We start from the raw sequence: 26,863 nt of genomic DNA, 5'->3' as shown, positions 1-26,863 counted from the left end.
TGGTTTTTTACCCACTGTTTTGTTATATTGGTCCAACAGTTCCAACAGCTCTTTTAAGATGGAAATCATCAGAACCAGAGGATATGGGTTTTATATCTTTCTACCTGCCCACTTCATTCAGAGTTTATACAAACTGGGAATGCTGTATAGTGGCCAATTCCACCCCACCCCCCATTCACCTTATATCTAGTATAATGAGAAAGGTGAGTGGCATTAGCAACATATCCAGTGTGGGGGGAAGGGGAAGGAGAGGCAGCCCCACACCCTTCCAGCGAGAAACATGTTCAGCATTCTCACCTGTTCCAGAACCTGCCATGGGCCAGAGCCTTAGTCAATATGCAGATATAGCTCATTCTGAAACATAGCTGTAAAAAAGGAAAATGCATTACTGAGAGATTGTTTCCTGTGTCTTCAACTCCCTCAGCTGGATTTCTTTTCCATCTTTCCTTAGGTGAAGAAGCTGCTCCAGAAGTGATGATATGTCAATTATATGCACAGTTTTCTTCTTACAAGTCTGCCTTCAGGGTATAGTACAAAAAGTCATCTTTCACTATATGAATAGTTCACTAACATCTATCACCTACCCCTCACTAAGTCTTTCAGCTCTCTCACATGTTACCCCCCCCCCCCCCCCCCGACCTATCTGCACATCTAGGTAGCTGTCTAGTGTAAGACCTGGAAGCAGAGGCATAGCCAGGTTTTGATCTCAGGGGGAGCAGACTTTTATAAAATAGGCGCTGGTTGGTGTCAGCTAGACAGTAGTGTCTGTGTTGTTGCTCAGGGGCTGTGGCGGGCAATGATTAATACAGGCTGTTTCTGTTGCATCCTACCTACAATGAAATAGTAAGTTACATCAGGAGGCAGGACGCAGAAGAGGTCCCTCAGCTGACCAGAGCAGACAACCTGTCATCTTAACTACAAAGTAAAAATATTCAAATCATGGCCATCACTTCAGGACTAGCACACACATTCCTTCCACACTAGGCAGGCAATAAAGGTGCAACTAGACATTCTTGGAAAAGTCAAGGCACTGCTAATGTTCCCCAAGCCTAGGGGACACTGGTGGCTGCTTTGGAGTCGAGTCTCACTGCTGGGATTAGCACATCTTCCAAGGGGAATGTACCTAGGTTCTGACTCTCCTACAAAAGGTAACAACCAAACAGGAACTTCTCTGATCTTTTTTCACTGTACTGCCAAGTGGCAGCCAAGTGTAAGCACTAATACAAACATAGACCGAACAAATATTTTTTACACTTGCAGCTTATATTAGCATGGCAAGCTGTTGGCCTTTGTGTACTGTGAAGTGCAATTCCAGACAATAGGCAGCAGTTAGGAAAATGCTAAGGTGGATTTACTGACAGTGCTGGTACAGTACTGAATCTGAATGCACAAAAATACAGGTTAATAAATGCAAAGCAAATATATATACGCTGATATCTTTTTACTGAAGTAACAAGACACTTTAATCAACTTACAAGTTTTGTATTATGTCTCTTAAAACAGAGAGAAAAAACAAAGTTGAATAAACAAAGTTGAACTCAACTAAATGAAGAGAACCCAGCATAAAGTACCAATTATGAACTCAATATTCAAAGGATTTATGCTCTTTACTGAGAGTTATACCCACCTCTGGGTATTTCAATTGCCTTGCTCTCCCCTCCCATTTTACCTTTTGCCTAGTTTTTTCACCAGTCTATCCTTGGTACAATTGTGGTAAATACCATTCCACTGCCAGATACTGTGATGCATTCACAAAAACCTGCAAATATGCTACTCAAAACCATACAGCAAACGGAATCTATAGGGACTCCCCCTGTATTCATGTAGAGATGTTTTCACCTAGTAAAGGGCCACCAAAACAGATATCAGACGCAGATGTGATTCCATATGCCCCAATGAAAGGAGAGCTTAATTTTACTTCCATTTAATTTCAGTATATTTCATCTTTATAACACCAGGCTTCCCAATCCCAAAGGATTGAACAGTGAAATTTTGCCATCTGTATTGTATAGAACAGCATAGAAAAATGAGCACAAAATACAGAGAATTGTAACTGCTGTTTCTACCAGCTTATAATCATTTTTAAGCTGTTTTAGTGATGTTCAATTTTTATTTCCTATTTAAATCTACATATGGGAAGCTTTCAAATAAATTAAAAAGCCATCAAATAAGTAAAAAAAAAGAAGACAAAATCTTTTGCCCTCCACATTCTAAGGCACTGCCTAATGCCTATCCAACTGGAACAGCTTTAGACTTTTTACAAATGGATCTTGCATTTATAATCTTTTGCTATTGCTTTAGCATTTAATTTGCTATTGTTTTGGGGTGACCTAAAGTTAGTATAATGGTCTAGATAGGAAGGAAGAATACTTCATCTCCTGTTTTCTTCAACTTCCTGTCTGTGCTGTGTCGAGGATGGGTCGGATGAGCTTCTGCAAGTGCCGCAGAGGCGGAACCGCCCGACCTGTCCAATTCCATGATCCACCCCCCCACCTAGTAGCCCACACCACACACACACACACACACACACAACGAGGCTGAGCGAGCCAAAGAGCACACACAGCACCCGCAACGGGAACGGTGGTTGGGGTCCCTTACCTTAAGAAGAGGCTTGAACAGCTTACAGCTCACATTGATGACATGAGTCAGGCAGAGTCTCAGCCTCTACTCACACTGACACAGCCAACAGGCCAAGCGCTGCTGTCGAACAGCTGGGCTGCAACAGTGAGTGGGTCGGGTGGGCCGTGTGCTGATGAGGACCATGGGCCTGTCACGGGAGACAGCCAGGAGACTGGGAGTTTGCAGACGGCTCACAGTAAGCGACGCCGGCGATCTGATCCGGCGCATTCTGGAAGTGGCATTGGCAGCGTGGTGTGCTAGCTGAAAGGTGGTGGGCGGCACCGCATGCAAGCGCTACGGGAAAGTGGCCACTGCGCAGCGCATGCACATAGGCGCCTTTTTTAAAGAAATCTATTTGGGGGAGCGACCACTCCCCCTGCGCCCCACCTAGCTACACCACTGCCTGGAAGCTAGGTGAAGGGGCACACATCAGAATTGTTGGTTTGGAACCAGGGGCAGAATCGATTTTTCTCCTTGGGAGGCTGCAGCACTAGACTTTGAGTCAAGAATTCCATTCCACACACTCAGTCTTTTCTGTATGAACCAAATTCTACTGTCCCTTAAATGATTCAAGCACAGTACACTATATCTTCACTGATCAAGTAGTAACTATTGTGAGCCATTTCTACCCAGCCACTTGAGCTCTCTCAGAGACTGCTGACTCCAGCTCCTGCCTTCCTAGCTCCTTGAGCTTTTTCACAGACCACTGACCCCAGCTCCTGCTGGTCCCCTAAGCTCTCTCAGAAGCCACTGACCCCAGCTCCTGACCTGCTGGCCCCCTGGTCTCTCTCAGAGACCGCTGACCCCAGCTCCTGTCCTGCTGGTCCCCTGAGCTCTTTCAGAGACTGCTGACCTCTGTCCTTGTACTGTTGGTCTCATGAGGTCTCTCAGAGACTTCCAGCTCCTGTCCCCGTGGTCCCTTGAGCTGTTTCAGAATCACTGCTGGTCCTCTGAGCTTTCTCGGAGACCTTCAGACTTTGTATTGATGTTTTCAAATGCAGCAAACTCAGATTCTATTTTCTGGAATTTCAGAGAGCTCTGACAATTATTATTATTGTTATTATTTTACTGCACTTGATATACCGCAATGGGCCTATGATCGGTAGGCATCTATGCAGTGTACAAAATTAAAATAGAAAAAAAAAAGGCAGAGACAACAAGAAAAAGGGTAAAAGCAGCTAGAGAAAGAGAAAGGGGATAGAGATTAAGCAATAGTGATACCAAAAGATTATTATTATTATTTTATTCCATTTGATATAATGCAATGAGCCTAAAAAGATGTGAACCAAATACCAAGGGCCCTGTTTACAAAGGCGAGCTAGCGTTTTTAGTGCACACTAATCGTGTAGATGCACATAATATTCCTATGGGCAGCTACACGGTTAGCGTGCGCTAATTTTTAGCACGCACTAAAAATGCTAGTGCACCTTTGTAAACAGGGCCCTAAATATTACAAGTAAAAATTTGTTACCTGGTTGAATGATTTTTTTTTCTACTGATGGAAGGTTTATACAATATCTTCTCCTCCTCAGCTCTGCTTCCTGTCAATGCAGACTGGACAGCCAGAACGCCCAGAAGCCTGATGGCTCTGAAGGACTCATGCCTGGTCATTCCTTGTACATTCAACTACCCCGGACAATCCAAACCACAAAGTGACATAACAGCCATCTGGTACCAGAATGAATATACAATACTGTACCAGAGTGACAAGCCAGAGACTCAAGGCCGGGCAGCCTTGGTTGGGAACTTAGAACATAAAAACTGTTCCCTGTGGATCAAACAAGTAAAGAAAGAGGATGGTGTGTCATATAAATTGCGGTTGGAAATTCGAAACCTGGACAAATACAGCTTCCCTAGTTCTCCCCATGTCACTGTCCAAGGTGAGTTTCATCACAACACTGAAAGATATGTTTATAGTGCTATGTTGCACTAGCATGGGATCCTTCTTCTGACTTCTGTATGCTCCTTTTTCCACAGAGAGGCCCACTGACCCACAGCTCCTGGGCTATAGAAGTGATTTGACTGAGGGAGAGTTGCTGACTATTACATGCAGGACCACCCATACATGTATTGTGAATCCTCCCACCCTGCTGTGGCAACCCCAGTTTGACATGGTACAGGAGGAGCACAGAATGCTAGGGGAAGGGGAGTGGGAGGTCGTATCTAAGCAGACGTTTCTGGTGTCTGCCAACCACCACCAGAAGGCTGTGAGCTGTAAGGCGCAGTACCCCAGCGGTCAGGAAGCCAGGATAACAGGAAAAACATTCAGTGTATTATGTGAGTGACACAGCTTTGTGGGTAATTAAATTATCCTTCTAGTCATATTTAATCTCTCCCTCTCCAGTATTTGGAGGACAATTTTCAAATCTCTGCAGGCAAATGCACTACCCATGGATTTCACACAAGTTCTTAAAGGGAACATACACACATGCTTTCCCTCTGAAACCAGCCCAAGGATAGAGCACCCACAAATATTTGCCTCACTGTTCCACAAAAACAGTATATATCATTTTGAAAATGTAAAACCCTGGCCTGGGAATGCCTCCACCAGAATACAGGTAAAAGGGCACAAAGGGTGCATTTTTACTCACACACGGTAGAAGTAGGGATAGGGGATGGGATTTGATATACCTCCTTTCTATGGTTATGTAGTCAAAGTGGTTTACATATTATATGCAAGTACAGAGGGTTAAGAGACTTCCCAGTTCCTCTGGTTCTCAGACCACTACAGTAACCATTAGGCAACTCCAGGCAGAACAAGGAATGCACTTTTACACACACACACGGTGGAGGTAGAACAAGGGGTACACTTTTATAGTCACACACACACGCACACATACAGTGGAGGTAGAACAAGGGGTATACTTTTACACACACACACACACACACACACTGGAGGTAGAACAAGGGGTACACTTTTACACACACACGCACAAATATAGTGGAGGTAGAACAAGGGGTACACTTTTACACACACACAGTGAAGGTAGAAAAAGAGGTACACTGCTTACACACACACAGTGAAGGTAGAACAAGGGATACACTTTTACACACAAAAGTGGAGGTAGAACAAGGAGGTGTACTTTTACCTAAAAATGATGGAGGTAGAATAAGAGGTACACCTTTACACACACACATTGGAGGTATAACAATAGGTACACATTTATCTACACATGATGGAGGTAGAAGAAGGGGTGTAATTCTACACACACGCAGTGAAGGTAGAACAAGAGATGTACTTTTGCACACACACACACACACACACACACGGTTGAGATAGAACAAAAGGTGCACTTTTACCTACACACGAAGACAGTAGACAAGAGGTACACTTTTACCCATATACGGGGAAGGTAGAACAAGAGTTACACTTTACCTACACATGATGGAGGTGGAAGAAGAGGTACACTTTTACCCACACATGGTTGGCAATTCTTTTGTAGCTTTTTAACAGTGTAAATAACTTTTGAAACTGTCTTCAAAATGTATGTATATACCACAGGACCTACCATCTCTCTTTTACTTATCTGTCTCTATTTTTCTGTTTGTTCTTGTGAGTGTGACTGGTGGTTACTACAGGATTTCACAGACACAGGCAGTTTGCAGTGCAAAATCAAAGGAAACTTTATTGATACAAAATAACTAAAGCAATATAGTCTATTTCCCTGTCACACTCTTTCCAACCCTGATCAGCAACCCCAATAGTATTTACAAAAAATGAAGGCACTCCTTTACCTTTGCAGTCTTCTGTTCCTTCTCATGCAAACCTCTAAGCCAGAGCCATTCCTTGCTTCCCTGGTACTCCCCTCTAGGGACTGCAGCCCAGCCAACACTTAGGGAGAATTCCTTCCCTTGGAGTCTCCCTCCATGTGACTCTAAACTCAGGTTCTCTCTCCTGGAGATCTCTTGCTTTGGGGCCTCCCTAGTTCTACACTCTCTCAGGGCATTTCATCTTCCTTCCCTCTGAGCCCTGCACTTCTGATTCTGGCAGTTTCGCACTACCTGCTTTTAGGCAGTTAAACTGTGTCCTTAACCTGCACCTTCAATGAGGGAGTGTTCCTAGGAACACCTGCTGCTATACCACTCACTCTCTCACAGTTCTCAATAGCATCAGATCTATTCCTTCATTTTCCGTTTATCCAACAGTATCTAGCTGTCTCTCACAGGCTTTATTTTTTCTATCTTTCTATAAGGTAACACTGAATTCACTCTATTTTGTGTGGATGCTCTATTAGCAGTGCCCTTAGCTATCTTTTGCATTTGCAGCCACATGATGAGTGACACTTACAGCATGGACCATAGTATCAGACCCCTTTCATTTCCATTCCCTCCCCCCCCCCCCCCAATGCACGCGTCCCTTTCCAGTCCAGCACCAGCCCCTTCTATCCCAGCCCTGTTCTAGTTCCAGCCCCCCCCCCCCCCCAGATCAGCCTCCTTCGAGTTCGTGCCCCCTTCCAGCATCAACCCTCTCCTTCCAGTTCCAGGTCCCTAGCCCCCAACAATGCTCCCTTCCAGGCCCAGCCCCCCTGCATCAGTCTGCTTCCAATACTAACCTCACCAACATGACCTCCCCCAATATGGAACCCCCTTCCAGCCAGAACCCCCCCCCCCCCCAGTCATTAGCTCCCTTCCATCCAAGCCCAGAACCAGCCCTATTCTAATCCCAGCCCATCCCCAGCATCAGCCCTCCTGACTCCTAGCTTCAGTTAGGCTAATGCTGACATTGGCAATAACAGTGCTGGAACAACACAGAAGAAGAGCACTGCAGCAGAAGGAAAGGAACATGCTCCCATCACTGTGTAAAGGATTAAATGAGAGGGAGAGGAGACTCTGGCTTGTTCCAGCACTGTTATTGCCACTGTCAGCATTAGCCTAACTGAAGCTTCAGGACCTACTCTGTGTCAGCCGAAGACCTCTGGGAGACCAGCTCTGACATTCCCCTCTCCCCTCCTAGTCTGATCCCTGGGAATGTCAGTGTCCGAGCAATAAAACAAACCAGAACCAATACTCAGGAAAAACAATAGAAATAAACCACTGTCTCCCTAAAATGTGCCCTGACAGGAATTCACGCCACCTTTGTGTGTTGTATTATTGTGCTACAAAACTCACTGCCCCTAAGAAGTGGACAGTATCAAAAGAAGGGAACTCAGAATCAGACCAAAGCCAGAGTTGTCATCTGACCTCTGGGGCCATAACGGACAGCCACCATTGTTGATTGTAAACAGAAAAATCTGTTCTTCTTATATCTCATGGTTTTACAGTATGTACTGGTTCTCATGTTTAAAATCAGCTGTGGTGTTAGTAACAGCACCGGCATAATGCAGAAAAGCATAGGAGCAGAAGGAAAGGAACATGTTTCCTCCACTGTGGTGGGCCAGCCTGTGAGGTAGGCTTGTGGCGTCCCTGAGCTGTTAACGCCCTGAGCCTGTGACTCAGTGCCTTGCCCCTTAAGCCGACCCTCCCTATTAGGAAACATGCAAACCAAAAGAGGCAAAAATGCATGAGTAAGCTGAAGAGTCCAGCCTGACCTGGAGACACCAGGAAAGCCAAACAAGAAAACAACACTGACCAGTATGGCTAGGATCAACCCAGTAAATTCTATTTCCTTGCCATACTGGTCAGTGTGATGGGTTCATGTTGCTCACAACTCTCTATCAATGGTGCTGCAGCATTCTGAATTAATTGGAAGTAGTGCAAACTCTTTTTGGTTTGATCAGTATAAGGGGCATTACTGTAACCTAGCCCAATATATGGGGAGAGATTTTTTAGGTGCAGCAGATTATAGAAACAGTTTTTAAAGGTTGTTTGAATTTGTTGGATCAAAGTAAGTGAGATGAGTTTAGCAGTATCCTAAGATTCCTGACCTGTGATTTTAGGAGGACTTCATGCTTCCCAAATGGTATTTTGAAATCAGGCACCTGTCCACCGGTGTTATGAACCAACAGAATGTCTGTTTTTGTGGGTTCAGGGAGATTTTGTTGGTTTTTGCGGCAGCCATGGCGGCAACATTAGCTTCAGCAGTGGCAACAACAGCAGCTGCTTTCTTTCTCTCTTCTTTTAGTTTAAGTTTCTCCAGTTTTTTAGCTGCTTTTTGCTCACCATAAAGAACTCTCGATATGGCACTGCATCTATTTACAATTCAAGAGCAAGAGAGCTTGTAGTAGATCTGCTGGAATGGCTTGTCCAGTGTGATTTCAATGACCTAGTGCTTCTAGTGCTGTGTCTGGGATTTCTAGCATGCTGAGAATGATTTTCTCCTGTGGGGTTTGTGCGAGTGGCTGTGCTTTTAATTGCCTCTGTCATCATAGACTGGCGTGTAAGATCTGTGGCCTGCTGTCTCTTCCGCTGGGTCAAACTGTCTGATGTTTTTTGCATGCTTAGAAATTCACAATATTCCTGTGATTTCTGTTGATATTGCTGATAGGTAGCTTGCAGCAGGTCAGTATTTAGGCCTTCAGCATGGCTGCCCTTTGGAACATCATATATTCCTTGCTGTACTTTGACCTAGATTTTGTTCAAAGGGGAGCATAAGTTTCTACTTCAGCTTCATACACCTCTCTGGCTTTCTCTGTCAGTACAAGCAGTCTTTTAGAACTTGAACCCTTTTCACTGCCATGACTTGCTTGTGCTGTGTCTGTGTCCTCTATGTCAGCCTGCTCAGGAACTGGTCTGTGTAACTCAATAGATTCTGCCGTGGCTTACACTAGTAAATAAATAAATCCCCCTTTTTTTCTTAGAATACCTTGCACAGAGAACCTTGGCTATGTGCTAAATGTTGCCTTTTAGAAACAGCAAGAGGGTGGGGTGGGGTGGGGTGTGCTCAATAAATTCTTTTGCTTGAGACTGAAGAAGCTGGAAATTCCTATATGGCAGTCCTCTTTTTTCTAAATAGCCATAAGGCACAGCGTGTACCTTAAACTGAAACTTTGCTGGTAGTGAGTGTGCTATAGAGAGGGTGTGTGCCCCAAATGGATACTTTGTACAAGTCTCTAAGACCTGTTACCTGAAAGTCTCAGTATCTTGCAGTTAACCTTGGCATACCAGCGCACCTGAAGTCTCTTTCTTTTCTGATATTTTCTTTATTGAATAACACAACAAAGTACTCACAGTCAGCAGTTCAGAAGAATTGCCTCACGGCACAGAGACTTTGTGATTCTGACAGTTGTTTCAGTGGATGGAGACAGAAATCTGAGAAACCCAGCTTTGCTGAGCAGGTGAAAAAACACAGCTGGGTTTACAGGAGAGGATCAGAGCTGGTCTGCTGGAAATGCTATATCTTAACATAAAGATATGTCCAAGTTCTCTTCAGAGCATTTAACAGGACATGAGCTGGCTGAAGTAAAATGGATACAGAATCATAGAGAGGGAGCAAGAGAGAGGGCTAGAAAGTAGGGCACACACAAGCCCAGAGGAGAAGGTAAAGACCAATAGAAACAGAGCTTGTCAAGAGTGGTTGCATTACAATAAACTGCACTACACATAATGCCTAGCTCACATGACCTAGCAGTGAAATAATAACAAACATTATCCCATTCCAGGGTTCCACTGTAACTTAGGCAAGGCTGTCAAAAGACAGAACATACTTTGCTTGAGACTGAAGAAGCTGGAAGTCCCTATATGGAAGTCCTCTTTTTTTCTAATTAGCCATAAGGCACGGAGTGTACCTTAAATTGAAACTTTGATATCACTATAGCAATGGTGGGGTGTTGTGCTAGCTAGCTCAGTTTCAGCTAATTAATTATGCAGGGTTACACTAGCTGTATGCTGTCTGCTTCTGTCTGCATAGATGACCAGCACCAATCTCACTAATTTCTGCTTTCTAATATGCTTATGATAACGCTTGTAATATTCTTCACATTGCACCTTTACCAAGTTTATTGTGCCTTTGTAGTTGCCACAAATTTTTGCTGTACAGCCCTTGCAAAAGTTCTGTCTCCAACACTCAGCTAAATCAGAGTATAGAACATCACTGTGAAGACTCAGAACTCTTGAATCAAAATCTTCATTAATGCAAATTCAGACAAAAGAAAATAACTTACAGTTAAGTGTGCTGGACAAGAGTCTCTGCCCTGCAGAACTTGGAGTCTGTTCTCAACCAACCCCTGTCTTTTAGCATGCACAGAGTTGCTAGGAGAATTCTAGGTATAGGGAACAGGGACAGGTGCTCAGGAAAACCTATCACAAGGTAACTACAAGTACAACCACAGCATAAAACACATAAAAACAACAAGCACCTGCCTTCATGAATATGGAGGCAGAACAGTTGCCAATTTCTGTAAACAGAGGTGAGCTGAGGCCAAAGATGGGATATTTTCTGTGAGGGGAGGAAAGGGCTTGTGATTGAGTGCAGAGGGAGTAAGTTGCTGGGAGGGGTAAGAGTGATAAAGGTGAAGGGGGGTTAACTGGAACTTGGGGGGCATTGCAGGTGTGACTGAGGTGAAGAAAGGTTGCTGGAGGATGGAAATTGATTGAGGCCAAAAAGAAAGAATTTCTTGTGAGGGAGGAGGGGTGTGCATGTGAATGTACACCCCTAAAATGTTTACTCCTCAGGGCAAAAAAAATCTCAATGTTTCAGATGGGCCATCCTTGGCATCTCTGTGTGTTTATGTTTTCCTTTGATTTAGATTCCCCCCAAAACACATCTGTGAGGATAAGAAAAGGTATCAAAACCCCAGAAGAAGGCAGCAGTGTCTCCCTGATGTGCTCCAGCAATAGCAACCCTCCAGCAACCAGCTACACTTGGTATAGAGTTCTAAAGGACACCATCCTCAGACTGCCGGAGAACAACCATACTCTTCAGGCCACAAACATCTCAAGAGCCAATCCTTCCTACTTCTGCATGGTGAAGAATGAACTTGGGGCCCAGAATTCCACTCTGCTGCATTTCAATGTCCAATGTAAGAGTCGATTTAGCTAGCAAATGATCCTGAAATATGATGACATGTTATCAGGCTGCAAGAAGATAGGCTCAGGAGTTTTAAAACATTTCTTTGCTGAAAAAGTGGTGGGTGTGTGAGCGCTGGCCAAGGAAGCTGGTAGAAGCTAGAGATGTGCAGCCCCAAATTTTTTGTTTCATTTCATATCCCATGTTGTTTGCAGCATTGTTTTGGTTAGTTTTTGTTTTCATTTTCGTTTCAGGGGCAATGTTGTTAAGAGTGCACACTCTTTCTCCATAATTTCATGTTTGTTTTTTTGGCTCATTTTCATTTGTTAATGACATGCAATGACAGCCCAGCCTAATAGAGACAAAACCAGTAACTAAAGTTTAAGAAACCCTTGGACAGGCACAGATCATCTTTAGAGGTGAGGGAGCAGGAGTTAAAGCCTGGTACAGGCACAGAGGATTCTTAGCAGTGAGGTGTGAGGGGTAACGTCTGGACTCACACAGAGGATCCTCAGCAGTGGGGTACAAGGAGGAAAGTCTGGGAGAGACACAGAGGATCCTCAGCAGTAGGGTAGAAGGAGTAAAGTCTGGAAAAGACACAAATGATTCTCAGCAGTGGGGTGTGAGGGTGTGGTAACATGAGCAAAGGCAGGCCGTGGAGCCAGGTAACACAAGCCACACACACTCAGCAAGCTACAGTGAAAACAAATAATATTTATTAAAGGTGTCCAGTAAGGGCTCATGTTTACTTCACTGGAAGGGAGGAAGAAGTACTCAAAGCTATTTCTGTAAACATAACAGTGTCTTTGGGTGGCCTGCACCTGCAGAACCACAGCATACATATATGTTTCTCTGCTTAGCAGCAATTCTTACTGGTCTCTGGCCTGGTCCCTGGACCCATAGATACCAGCGCAGTCTCTAGCAGGTACACAAGGCTGACTTGCAGCCAGCCAGGTCAAAATACAAACTCAAGGTTCCAAGTTGAACTTGGCCTACCTGAACGTAGTGGTTGCAGTTTCTCAGCTTTGGTGCAGAGGCATCTGCAGTGGGTGTCACTGCTTCCCTCTGGACCCCCTTCATCTAGTTCTGGCCTGGGCTTTTATACTTCCTGGACCATGCCCGCCTGGCGGCGCCCCTCCTATGTCACTTGGGCGGGTCTAGGGATTTTAAGGTGGTCCTGACACTGTGAGACATAGGCGCCCCGTATAAGAGGCTTGGGGAGGCTAAGCCTCCCCAGCTCAATCTTGACCTTCCCCTGGCTGCTGCCCTCACAAACGCAGGGCTTGCGCAGCAGCCAGGGAGCTCTCCCAACCGTCCTTCCTTCCTGCTCTCCTTCGACCGGCAGCCTTCCTTGCCCCCCCCCCCCCCCCCCCCCGTGTATAACCGTTTTACTCTCCCTGGCAGCAACGTGAAGTAAAAGGCACTGTCTGCAGGATAGCCTCCGGCTTCAGCTTTTCTCTTCGCTTCGCTCTTCACACAGTGTCCCGCCTTTGCGATGATGCATTTCCTGTTTCCGCGAAGGCGGGACATTGTGTGAAGAGCGAAGCGAAGGGAAAAGCTGAAGGCGATCCTGCAGACAGTGCCTTTTTCTTCACGTTGCTGCCAGGGAGAGTAAAACGGTTAAGGCGAGGGCAGGGAGAATCGCTGGGAGGGGAGGGGAGGGGAACAGATCATCGCTGGACAAGACATGGAGAGAAGGGGAAGGCAGGGGGAGAGAACAGATCGCTGGAGGGGAGGGGAGAGGCGAATTTCTGGCCATGGGTGGATGGATGGAGGGGAGGGGAGAGATCGCTGGAGAGAAGGGGAAGAGAACAGATCCCTGGAGAGGAGGTGAGGGCAGGGGAGAAGAGAATTGCTGCACACAACAGAAGAAACTGGGACCAAAGCTAACAGAAAAACTAAATACTCAGACAGCAAAGGTAGAAAACTTTTTTATTCAGAATTTATTAATTGAAATAGGTCAGCTTTTGGAAATGTGCATCTGTGATATTTTGCATGCAAGTTTAAATTTTTCTAGTATTGCTGCATGCAGAGTCTGACTTCTAGAGGTAACTTTCCAGTTCAGTATTTTGCCTTCATATCTGTTGTGTCATGTGTTTTTCATGTGTGATCAAGGTGCAGTATTCTGTTAGCGTGTAGTATTTGTAGTATTTGCAGCCCTTTTAATTTTTTTCACTAGGTTGTGTACTGGTGTTTTAGAGCCAGGTGTAATTGTAGTGCTGCCTTTCCACCCATAAGGTTGTAGCTTGTCCTGTCCTTGTAATTGGTGCTGTTGTGGTTTGCTAAGGTTATGAGTGTGTTTTTGCATAAGTTTGTGCATAGTGTTTTGCAGTGGAGAGATTGTGTGTTGGCCTTACTGAGCTGGCACCAAAACATCTGAAAGGGTGTAGAGCCTAAATCATGACACACTTCCTCTTGAAGGATCTACATATGGTTGTTAATAAAAGGAGCTCATTGTGAACACTATCCACCCTAAAAGGGTGTTTTGTGGCTCTACATTAGAATTGTGATATTATGATCCTTTGTTTCATATTGTTGATGGTCTGCTTTTTCCGTATGGGTGGTATATTGGTGTATTCTGTCCAGTGTAATATTTATGGTACAGTAAGGTTCTGAGTATGTTTTTGCACAAAGTTGTGCATAGTGTTTTGCAGTTGAGCGACTGGTTAGCTTATGCTTTGAGCAACCACTTTATTCTTTGACATATGATACATATCTAATATTATTAACGTTTGTATAGCGCTACCAGACGCACACAGCGCTGAACACCTGACACAAAGAGACAGTCCCTGCTCAATAGAGCTTACAATCTAATATCTAAATTTATAAAAGGTATTAATTGTGACTATTTTATTTTTACTTATTTTTTTTTTCTGTGTGTTGTCAGACAATTATGGAGGTAAGCACCGCCCCTGGCCCCGCCCCTAACTCCACCCCCTTTAGCCTCCCCAAACAGTTGGGCCACCGACCGCCTATGCTGTGAGAGAATGTTCTTAAGGGGAATTGGCAGTGTCTTATAGACTCCCTCACATACCCTCCCTCTCAGCTCAACCATGCCCAGTTGAGCAATTGCCATTTCCAGATCCACCTCCAATGACAAGAAATCAGCATTTCCATGGTCTCAGCCCACCCGATGTTGAAACTCAAAACTGAAGGGCTAGAGGCTGAAAAATGACCACATGATGTGGGCATTCGTATTCTTGTGGCAAGCCATCCATTTGAGGGGTTCATGGTTCATGATGAGAAAGAAGTGACATCCCAGCAGATAATACAGGAATGTCTCCAAGGCCCACTTGACAGCTACCGCTTCCTTTTCAATCACTTCATAGTTCCTCTCCCTAGGAAACAGCTTATGGCAAATGTAGGCCACAGGGTATTCTTCGCCCTCCACTTCTTGGGCTAGGATGGCCTCAAGACTGACATCCGACACATCCATCTGCACTATGAAGGGCCAGCTGAAGTCTGGGCTGACTAGAACTGGCTCTGAACAAATGTCTTGCTTCAGAGTCTGGAAAGCAGTACCAAGGTTTGACATCCATAGCACCTTTCCAGGAGCTTTCTTCTGCAGGAGACAGATCAGTGGTTCAACCTTCTCAGAAAACCCTGGGATAAATCAGTGGTAGTATCCAAGGAGCCCCAGGAAGGCTCATATCTGCTTCTTGGTCTGTGGTAGTTGCACCTGTGTGATTGCTTCTACCTTCCGGACCTGGGATCTCATATGCTCTCTTTCGACAAAGTACCTCAGGTATTGGATCTCTTTTCTTCCTAGGAAGCACTTTTTTGGATTTGTAGTCAATCCAGTGGTCCATAAAATCCAGAACCACTTCGACCTGGATGAGATGAGTCCTCCAGTCTGTACTGTAGATGATGATGCCATCCAACTAAGCAAACATGTAGTCACTATAGACTCGATATTCAGACCATGGGAGTTAGACTGGCTAACTCCCGCGGTGAGCGCTGAGCCTAGATATTCAGTGCTGGGCTGTTTCCGGTGACCAGCATTGAATATCCAGTTTATTTTGGATGATTCAAACAACTGGCCAAGCCAATATTCAGCAATGGACAGAAGTATGAACCAGCCAGAGATAGGTCTGGCATTCATGTGGCCAAATATGGCCACTAAACTGGTGCTGAAAATTGTTTGATAGCCGATTATATCGTGTGATATAACCTGCTAGCTGCTAGCCATTAACAGCGAATTTTCAGCAGGTCATGGCTGGCCAGATAGCACTGAAAATTTGCAGATAGCCGATTATGAGGCATTTAACTGCCCAGGTGCTAATCCTGGCCAGTTAAATGTTTTTTAAATATTGGGGGGTATGTGGCTTGAGTAGGTAGTCAACAAGGTGTTGAAAGATAGCTGAAGCTCCATGAAGGCCAAAAGGCAATACAGTGAACTGGAATGGTCCTTGGGGTGTTGAAAAGGCTTCCTTCTCCTTGATAGCTGGAATGAGGGGTGCCTGACAATATCCTTTGGTCAGGTCTAGGGGTTGAGATGAACTGGGCTCCTCCCAGCCTCTCAATGAGTTCATTGACCCTTTGTATTGGTCAAGCCTCTAGTTTGGAAACAACATTCACCTTCTGGTTTAGGTACCATCATGATGGGTGACAACCAATTACTGGTGGATTCTTCAATAACCTCCAGGTCGAGCATCTCAGGTATTTATTTTGCCGCTGCCTGCTGATAGGTTTCTGGGATCCGGGACAGGCATTGCCAGACCACTACTTCTGGCTCAGTGATGACATCATGGGTTGCAAGGTGGGTGCAGCCCAGCATATTGGAAAAGACGTCCTGGTTCTGGCAGATCAACTGTTTCAGGTCGGCTTTCTGTGTGAGTGAAAGCTGTTCACCAAAGAGAGCTTGCAAGAGCTCAAGCTGTGCTGGTACATCCTACTACTACTACTATAACTTATCATTTCTGCAGCGCTACAACTGCTTTACTTCCTCTCCCTCCAAGGTTCCCTATACAATGAAATATGGAGGAATTACTATAGAGGGGTTCTGATTGCCCAAGGGGTTTCCATCTACCATTATAACTTTGGCCTGGGCATCTCTAAGGGATTCATCCTCTGCCTGAGCCCTCTAAAAATCTCACAGGTTCCCTCTCCCACTTCAATTGGGCAGACTATCTAAAGGGTCAGGGGTGTCCTGTCCATCTCCTCCTGACCCTGGGTCCTCATCAACTGTAGTCCCTAAGAAAAGTGAGGAATGCAATTTTTCCAACTGCCACTCTCGGCGAGGTTTAGGCAGCTTTGGGTTCTCTATACAGAAATCAGGGTCCTCCAAAGGGAAAATTTTGGGGAAAGACTCCTCCTCCTTCTTTCATGGGCCACTGGTAAGCTGAACCTAGATGGGCCCAAATTTTGGGAAATCCTGGTCCAAGACAACTGAGTAATGAAACCATGGCAAGACTACTACCTCCAGTCGAGTTGCCCTACTAGAGACTTGAGGGTACCTGAGCTGTAGGATACTGTCATTGGTCCTCAATCTCAGTTCGCTCATAGTTCACTTGCAGTCAGGTAACTATTTCTCTCCAAATGATAACAGCAATATTCAGTGCCAGGGCTTGCATAGCTAAGCAATCAAACAGGGCCACATAAATAGCAACTCTATCTTTGGTCATTTAACTATACACATACCAGCACTAAACATTGGCCAGCACCCGCATAACTCTGGGTACTAAACTGAAGTTTGCCGATCCTCCCTCCCTCCCGCACCCTGTAATAACAAGAATCCCTCCTTCCAATCCACTCTCCCTCTCTTGTAGCCTCCTGCAACATCCAGACCTCCCCCACCCCAAGATCCCCAGAGGCTTGATATTCAGTGCTGGTACCTGCACATAACCTGGCATTAAAGATCCGGAGCTAATTCTGCATGTGGTGTTCAGCATTTTTAAGAAAACACCAACCACCGTAGGCTATATATTGACTGGATAGTAGCATAGTAAATGACAGCAGGTGAAGATCTGTATGGTCCATCCAGTCTGCCCAACACTGATTGCAGCATAGCTTAATCACATGTTATGTGAAGTTGACATACAAAACAATATGCCTTTCTAACAATCCCTATTCTATGTCTAATTGCTTTACAGACAAGCCAGAGATCCTGCCAGAATCTAACTGTGTGTTTCACTACCGTCAGTTTGAGTGTCAGTGCTTGGTGCGGTCCAACCCCTCAGCCGTCATCACTTGGTACCTCTCGGACAGGAAAGTGAAACAGACTGATGTGGATATCAGCTTGAATTTTAATCTCAGTAGTAGCATGACCAGAAGTCTACTTGTAGGGCCGACATCATTGGGAGCCAACATCTCATGCACTGCAAGCAATAAGTTGGGGGTAACACAGCTTGGTTTCCATGGATACGGTAAGAACAGTGTTTCTTATATAATCCTAGGCAGATAGGTATGAAAGAAAAGGGCTCAGCTAGAATCTTAGAACTAGCTGATCACCCAGTCGATTACCCTGCATCTAGACTGGACTCATTGAGGGTAATTTTATAACAGGGTGTCTAGTCAGAGATGGCAATCAGGTACAAATAGATACAAACAAATAAAAGCAGTGAGTGTGCAAACTTGTTAAGGTAGTCAGTTTGGGGGTCCTGTGGGCCCTGCTGCAGATAACGCGAGTTAATCTTTAGTAAAAGACCCCCTTTAGGAAAAAAACATACATGTGAATCAGTAAATATTTAAGGCTCCTTTTACAAAGCTGCAGTAGTGATTACTGTGCGCTGAATGTGATGAAGCCCATAGGAAGTGAATGGGCTGTGTCGCATTTAGCACACCGCTAATTGCTAGCATGGCTTTGTAAAAGGAGTCCTAATAGAATAAAATTCAGGCCCGATATTCCAAAGGATTTATGTTTATTTATTTATGGGTTACTTATACCCCACATTTTCCCACTCATGCAGGTGCAATGTGGCTTACAGAGAATTAAATAAAAATTACACAGTGAAAAGCTTAGGAAAGTGTACAAGAAGCAAGCAAGGGAGGGGAATCTAACAGCGTGAGCTAGGCAGGGTAAGAGACAGGGGATGCATCAATCAACGGTATAAGTTGGGGAGTAAGTCTTAGCAAAGAAGTATGTCTTTAACAACTTCTTGAAGAGGGCATGGTCCACTTGAGTTTTAAGATGGCGAGGTAGAGCGTTTCAGTGTTTGGGACTCCAGTAGCGGAAGGACAAGGCAAAGATCCTCTTGTACTTGACACCCTTACAACTCGGAAAGCGGAGGTGCAGATAGGACCGAGCAGCAGAGTTGGCATTTCTAGGTGGAAGGTCGATCAAGGGGAACATGTATTCCGGGGCAGCCCCATAGATGACTTTATGTGTTAGGGAGCAGATCTTGAAAGCAATGCGCTCCTGTACAGGCAGCCAATGAAGTTTAAAGCGCAAGGGTGCGGCGTGAGCAAAGCGTCTTTCTCTAAGTATGAGTCTCGCCGCAGTGTTCTGAGCTGTTTGGAACTTTTTCAATAAGGAGGCCGGACAACCCACATAAATTCCACTACAATAATCCAGATGGGATAGGACGAGCCAGTGGATACGGGTCCGAAACAAGTCTCTGGGAAGGATGTCTCTGATGCGCCGAAGCCTCCACATCGCCTGGAACATTTTCTTGGAGACCAAGTGCATGTGGTCAGCCATCTGGAGATGTGAGTCCAGATGCACTCCTAAAAGCAGCAGGCTTTTGGCAATCGGAAGGGTGGAGCCCAATACTGGAAGCACTGTGACGGATACATGGGCATGAGTGGACAAGAGGATGAGACAATGGGTTTTTTCCCTGTTGAGTATGAAGCGGAACATCCTGACCCAATGCTCCAAGGCAGAGAAACAGGCATCAATGAGGTTGGCAACTTCCGATACAATGGAGTGGAATGGGATGTAGACTGTAATATCATCCGCATAAATGAAAGAATTGAGGTCCAGATTTGCAAGTGCTGAGGCTAAAGGCATCATCATAATGTTAAATAAGGTAGGTGAAAGGGGAGACCCCTGTGGGACCCCACAGGAGGCCTTCCACGGTTCAGAAGTGTTGGAGTTCACCATGACCTGGTAGGACCTGGAAGTCAAGAAACCCTTGAACCAGTGCAATACCGGTCCTCCTATACCAAAAGAGTCCAGTAGGTGAAGCAGGAATTCATGGTCCACCATGTTGAAAGTGCTAGACATATCAAATTGCAGCAGAAGAATCTTCCGTCCAACAGCTAGCTCTTGCCGGAAGTTAGATAGGAGGGTGACCAGGACAGTCTCTGTGCTATATTGAACTTGGAAACCTGATTGTGAATGGTGGAGGATATCAAATGTGGGACTTTTTCATGCATTAAGCCCAAATTTCATATGGCAGTACTTTTACTTTTTTTATTTTTGCAGGTCCTGCGCTAATTTATCCATTAGCAAGTGGAACTTGAAAAAAAATTAACAAGAGCAGTATCACCTTTTATTTAGGAGGTGCTACGTGCTCCCACATTAAACTTGCATTAATCAGTTAGTATGCACTCATGCGGACGGGCTAGCTGGTTAGCCTTCCCATGATCCATCTCTGCCTATAACTAACCCCCTCAAGAAATATTTTTAAAATAGTTACTGCATGTACTAACAGCCCAATTACCACACAATTTTTAATGCATCTTGCGGTATTTGTTTACACACTAAGCCCATGTTAGGGTTTAACACTCTACTAAAAGGGCCCCTTTGAAAGTTATGTTGATAAATTGGGCTTTTTTTTAAATTTACTAGGGCTCAGCGCCTATATTTATACTCAAAATTGTCACTAAATTCCTAAATTTAGGAGTTTAAAAAATGGGTGTCAACAGGGATGAATCAAGGACAGGTGAAAACATTTTGGAGCTTATCACTGATTTTCAACACTAGGCTGATAAATCCAGGCACATGAATGGCAGGCCTAAATTTATATAACAAAAGAGAGGGAACGAAGTACAAATTAAAGTCCAAACAAAAAAAACAGCACTACGGGCCTTTAAAAATGGAACACAGTTCTTTAATGAATGAGCCTTGACAAAAAGACCCGACACGGGCCGTGTTTCAGTGACTAGCACCTGCGTCAGGGGTCACAGTGATGACGTGGAAAACTTGGGGAATAACTCGAATATATTCCTCTACAATATATTATTCCTTACCCCACGTCTCATATAGTAAAAGCTACAAAGCACCAAGGCACTTTCACTTTCTGAAATTCAAAAGTCTATTTTGCATCTAGGATCACAACTAAAACTTTAGATTTACTTTCAAATTTGAACATTTCCCCTGAGGACAAAGTAACATGAGTTGGAGAAATGGTTGCAAACCTCCAAACCACAAAACTTTAGTCTTCTGTTTATTTATTCTAAGAAAATTGTTTATTTGTCTAATTATCCACTATGGTAATATAACACTTCACAAAAAGAAGAGTATCTTCAAAAGTACTTTGATCTGGGGAGAGGATAAATATATCTCTTTTAGATATCTTGTAAAGAAGAAAAATAATTCAAGAGTTTAATGAGGCAATTTTTGTGGCGGGGTAGGGTTGCACTTATAGGTCTTAACAAACATATTCTCCCCAAGAAAAGAGGCAGGTTAGGGATTCTGGACCTCCGGCCTTTTTATGTAGTGGCACTCATGAGATGGGTGCATAAATTAAAAAGTTGAGCACCAAAATGGGTCCCCGTTGATATACAGACTGTTTTGACTGATATTAACCCTGCTATGGCAGGTGGAAATACAATATCGCCATTATTACCACATCTCTGTGAAAAGTGTGGTTTTTGGTGGAGCAAGTTCTAGAAGAGATTGCCAAAAAAGTCTCCCTTTTTAGCTTCGGTGGGGAATTCAGATTTTGAACTGGGATTAGGTTTGAGAGGCTTTCAGGCTAGGGGGCAAAGAGGTTGCACAAGATTGGGGGATCTTATTAAATTGGAACCAGAGAACTTTCCTTCCTTTGAACAGGTATGACACTTTATTGGATTTATACCCCACAGTCATCCAAGTCGAGAACTCAGTTCTATGTGACTTACATAAAATTAAGCAGAATATACAAATACAGGTCAAGGATGCATGATAAGGCAGTGAGCTGATAGGATAGCGGATGTAAGATTAGGGAAGGAGACCCAGTGGAGGATAGACAGCTCTTTGGTATTAGGCACGAAGCCTTTAGGTAAGTTAATAGAGTCAGGGTGGGAGGGGGGGGGGGTATTAATTATTGGGATGCCTTGCAGCTCAGATTTAAAACACATCTTAAATATCAACAGGTATTTCTTGTATAAAAATGTTTTTAGTTTTTTACAAAAGCTTTCATAGGTGGTGTCATGTCGTGTGTGTTTGGGAAATGTATTCCACCATTTGGCCTCGTTATATGGAAAGCCGGCGATATAGGCTGACTGTAGACCACCTCTTTACAGCTGAGGAAATTCATAATTAGGTGGTCTCTCAGCTTATCCCTGAGATTTGGTAGGAGTAGCTCTACTAGTGACATCATATAGCCATAGACGACCTGGTATATGAAAGCACAAATTTTGAAAACCACTCTCGCTCTTACTGGTAGCCAGTGCAGGGATTGCAGTAGTGGTGTATCATGATCCTATTTGATTTGGATACGCCACAGATCAGACACGCAGAGGTATTTTTTTTACTGTTTGTAGCTTTTTGAAGATGTATTCCCTTCATCCCATGTAGACCGCATTATAGTAGTCTATCTTGGACAGAACAAAACTTTGGACCAAAATGTGAAAGGTGTTTTTTGAAAAGTAGGCTTTTAATTGTTGCAGTTGCCATAGCAATCTGAATATTTCAGATGCTAGGGCAGACACTTGCGGTTCTAATGTTAGGTGCTGGTCAAGTGGTATTCCCAGCACTTTGATGTTAGTGTCCACAGAATATTCTGTTCGATCAATAGAAAATTTGAAAATTGCTTTTGGTTTGAATAGGTTGGTTATCGTCATGAACTTCGCCTTTTCTCTGTTAAGTTTCAGCTTAAAGTCGTGGCCCAAGATTCCATCAGATCAAGTGCACATTTGATGTCGGCTAGCACATCCAGGATGTCATTATCAAAGGGGATGCATATGGTTATATCGTCTACGTAGATGTAAGCATTAAAATTGCTCACTTTTTGAATGTGGCCTAAGGGGGTCATCAAAATATTAAACAGTGATGGGGAAACCGTCAGGCACTCCACATTCTGGGATCCATTCTGATGATAGAGATCCTAATATCTTCACTTTTTGTAGGATCAGAATGTCCCTTACTGTGTTGGCACAAATATGGTCAGCTGACTTAACCATAGATATCACAGGGACCAAACTCCCCAAATTGTGGGTATATGGATGCAGGTTGCTTGCTAGTTCTCACTTACAGGAGACCCTATTTAAGATCATACATAGAGCCTATCTTACTAGGGTTTTGGCTATCAAAGGAAGTTATGGTCTGATGATCAATGTTTGCAATGTTGAACAGGAAACTTGGATTCAAACAATTTTGGATTGCCCTCGCCTTCATGAACTTTGGAGGTATGTCTTTGCTGTATTGGGAAAAATTATGGGAGGGGGGAAAGAATGGTCTTGTTATTGTTGGGAAACTGGGAAGGACAGCATAAACTGGAAAAAGACACTTATCTTTACATTGCTCAAACTTATTTTATAGCATTGGATAGATGAGATACCTTCATCTTATAACCAGTGGCTACATTAGATGCATCAAGTAGCTGAATAAACTCTGGCTTTGTCCTGGCATGGAAGGCCAGCCACCGAATCTCAGAAGTAGATTTGGACCAAACTACTGAGCTTCATTTTATCTGAAGCAAGAGGTAATCTGTTGATCCTGATGCTTGATATACAAGCAGGGGATATTGGATGGTGCCTTCAGCCTTATCTGAATAGACTTTGACCTTGATTAAAGACCACAGCCTTGCTTGGGGGGAGGGATATGTCTGAGTTGTATTGTGGGGTAAGTGTGGTATATGAGGTTTACTAGATAAAACACTTACAGCGAGTTGCCTGACACACTGGTTTCCCTCTCGGATAAGAAACAACCCATGGGGACATTTGGTTTGTTGTTTCTGTTTCACTTGATTTTTTGGTATGGTTTGTTGGCTGCTCATGGTTGCAATACTTGTATACTGTGTTGTTGGTCACCTTGCTGTTTGCATAAATAAAGATTTTTTAAAAAGAAGACCCACTAGGACCTTTTGAGTTCCTCAACATCCTGAGATGTATCCCATCTGGCCCGATGGCTTTGTCCACATTTAGGGGCCCTTTTACTAAGCCGAGTAAGCATCTACGCACACCCAACGCATGCCAAAATGGAGTTACCACCCGAATACCGCGTGGCTCTTGCAGTAATTTCATTTTTGGCGTGCATCCGATACACGTATCTGGAAAATATTTTTTATTTTAGGACGCACATAACAGATGCACACCAAGTGGCATTTGGTGCACGTAGGTCATTACCGCCCGGTTACCACGTGAGTCTTTACTGCTAGGTCAATGGATGGCGGTAAGGTCTCAGACCCAAAATGGACGTGCGGCAATTTTGATTTTGCCACACGTCCATTTTCAGCAACAAAAAAAGGCCTTTTTTACAGGCACGCTAAAAAATGGATCGGCGCACGCCCCAAACCCATGCCTACACTACCGCAAGCCATTTTTCAGCGCACCTTAGTTAAAGGACCCCATGGTGTTTCAAGTAGATCAGAAAAACAGGGTGGAGAGAAAACGTAAATATAAAAGGGTGGGCTTCTGTGTTTTCTGTGTTCACACCTTTTTATGTGTGTGTTTTCTCTCCACCCTGTTTTTATCTCTTGTTTTTTTGTGGAGACTTGGACTTCTTTTTTTTTTTTTGTCAAGTAGATCAAAAACACTTTCTTCTGTTAATGGTACGATATCTAATTTGTCAGCTGACCATTGTCCTTCTCCTGGAGTTTAGCATGTCCATTTTTGTCTCTTCACTCTCCACATAGCAGTTCTCAGCATTTTTCAGTCTAACAATTCCAATTGTAGGTTTCCTCCTATTTTTACATCTCTAGCCATTTGTCTTCTGCCTATGCTTTGTTAATAGAATGTGTATGTGCCACCTAATGACAATACAGTAAAAAACTTAGCAGAGTATTAATTACTCCATAAAAATAATTCCAAATCCGTAAAAACGATCAATCTTTAAAAAAAAATCTTTAAAACCGGTTTTCTGACCTCTGTTGAAGTGTCCACATTTAAAAACATAGCCGCTAAAACGAAAGTTGTCATTCAGGCTTTTTAGGCATAATTTGCAATGGAGTTTTTCCAATTGAAAAATTAACAAAAACTTCTTCCCAGAGCACTAAACCATGAAAATTCATAAGATCTGTATATTCCTCCCAATACTAGGCCTGTAAGATAGGCCTGCTAGCCCTCAGATTTGCTGTCATCAGCATAAATTAGGTTTCTCCCTTCAAGCTACATGTAAGCAAAGTGCTTGATCAGTACATGGAAAATATTGGTCACATGTCAAGGAGAAACACAGGAGGAACTGAGGCTTTGCGGCCCATATATGACAGACACAAATTGATATAACCTTGATGGTGAAGTGAGACTGAGGACCCTCCAAAAAGGGAGATGTTCCTCCAAAAATATGTGTTCAGACAAAAGGACACCAGGTGTTTCATGCAACTTGTTTGCTGTTGCTGGGACCACGTGTATGGGGTAAGGGAATTAGCCAATGAGCACATAGTGTGCATGTGATTGGAGCAGCAGAGGTTGGTAAGAAAACAGGAACAGGAAATTACCTTTTATGTATTATGAGAAATAATATCAGAGGAGTATGGTCTTTTTTGTATAATGAAGGAAACAGGAAATTCCCTTATATGTACAATAAGTTAGAATAAGAGAAATCACATGATTTAGGAGAAATGAAACTTATCACAGTATAAAAATACAGAATGAGAAAGCCAATCTGAGCAGCCTTATTACTTAGCCTTAGCGTCTTGTTTGGCTGTGTGACAACATTGCTCCAGAGAGAACAATTATTTTGTACTGGCTTAGTGAAATACCAATAAAGATTTTTACTGGTTGCGCCTACACCTAAGTCTGATTGTCTCTCTTATTCCAGCCGCTAGGGCTGAAGTGTTTTCCCCTTCCCAGGGGCAAGAGACGTGACTACACAGATCCTAATTTTGAAAAACACATTGAAATATAAGTCTGTGACAGGGGAAACTACTGTACAAAAACTAAATGATGGAAAATTGAAAAAGGTTCAGTAAAAATAAAGTTTAAAAAAACATATACTTAATCTAGGTTTTAAAAAGTAAGTTTGTTTTGTTTTCAATGTGGTCGGCATATCTGCAGGAGTCACTGAAAGCCATATTATGAGAAGGCATGTTTTCAAGGCACTTAGACTTACAGAGTTCCCCTGCTGGGATCTTTGTTCATGGTTTTCCCTCCATACTTCACCTCTAAAGAAACAGAATAGGAAATGCTGCAAGGCCTATTTCTGGGTGAGATGGCAGCAGCAAGTTGTGAGTGAGCATGAGGTCTTTGAAAGCACACACTTCAAATGGAGTGGCCTACTGGTTAGAATAGTGGTCTGGAACCACAGAAGTTGCCATGTGTTGGTCTTATAACCAATAAGCACCATAATTTATTCATATAGAAGGGAGCTCACAATCAAATAGTTATATACGTGCTCTACTCCAATCTATTATTTTCATCAATACATATTTTTTCACAGGTAAACTGGGTCAGGAAACCATAGTACTCTTAATAGGATCTATCAGATCGATGTACCTTCCCCTAATTAAGCTAAATGAGCCTAGCATATGTCTGAAAAGGGGGGTAACACAATCCTCATCAATCCTTGAATGTACTTAGAGTTTTTCAATATATTTTATAGCTTTATAGCGTTTTTTTATATAAATCAATAGTTTCTAGATTTTTTCAAATTATTGCAAATAGCATTTTCTTAGTATATTATAGTACTTAGCTTTTAGCTTTCATTATATTCATAATGTTGGAGACCAGATGTCAACCGACACAGATCCATGTTTCGCGTTCAAAAATGCTGTTTCAAGGTAGTCTCCTATGAAGAAAATGAACATTCTCAATACAAATAAACATCACTATGTCCTGGTGTTGGTCTTAGGCGTATTAAAGAAAAAGGGGATATTTTCTTAAAAATTAAAAACTTGGAGGACATGTCCTTTTAAAAGAGGACATATGGTAAACCCTAACCAAGTCGCTAAGCCTAGCACACGTTTTTGCATTGGCCCCTGAGAAAGCTAATTATGTTGGTGTCTAGTGTACTAAGGGGCTCTTTTACAAGGACGTGCTGAAAAATGGCCTGTGGTAGTGTAGACGTGTGTTTTGGGTGCGCACAGAATCATTTTTCAGTACACCTGTCAAAAATGC

The 26,863-nt window shown here is 43.5% G+C and overlaps 1 protein-coding gene across 5 annotated transcripts in view; it reads left to right on the top strand.

Annotated features, from left to right (window-relative positions):
- Window positions 1–26,863, top strand: part of LOC115475505 (myelin-associated glycoprotein-like) — a 151,414-nt gene that overhangs the window by 25,681 nt on the left and 98,870 nt on the right. For 4 of the 5 annotated variants that reach the window (XM_030211255.1, XM_030211252.1, XM_030211253.1 and 1 more), the window contains 5 exons: window positions 452–525; window positions 4,152–4,499; window positions 4,597–4,896; window positions 11,244–11,516; window positions 17,596–17,868. In XM_030211255.1, coding sequence (XP_030067115.1) covers window positions 480–525; window positions 4,152–4,499; window positions 4,597–4,896; window positions 11,244–11,516; window positions 17,596–17,868 — 1,240 coding nt within the window. In that variant the 5' untranslated portion in view covers window positions 452–479. The remainder of the gene's footprint in view (window positions 1–451; window positions 526–4,151; window positions 4,500–4,596; window positions 4,897–11,243; window positions 11,517–17,595; window positions 17,869–26,863) is intronic. The other variant, XM_030211256.1, reaches the window with a different exon arrangement.

This window comes from Microcaecilia unicolor, chromosome 8 (genome assembly GCF_901765095.1).
Source record: "Microcaecilia unicolor chromosome 8, aMicUni1.1, whole genome shotgun sequence".
NCBI lineage: Eukaryota > Metazoa > Chordata > Amphibia > Gymnophiona > Siphonopidae > Microcaecilia > Microcaecilia unicolor.
Note: the sequence above shows the minus strand (reverse complement) of the source record. Positions and strands in the feature narration are given on the sequence as shown.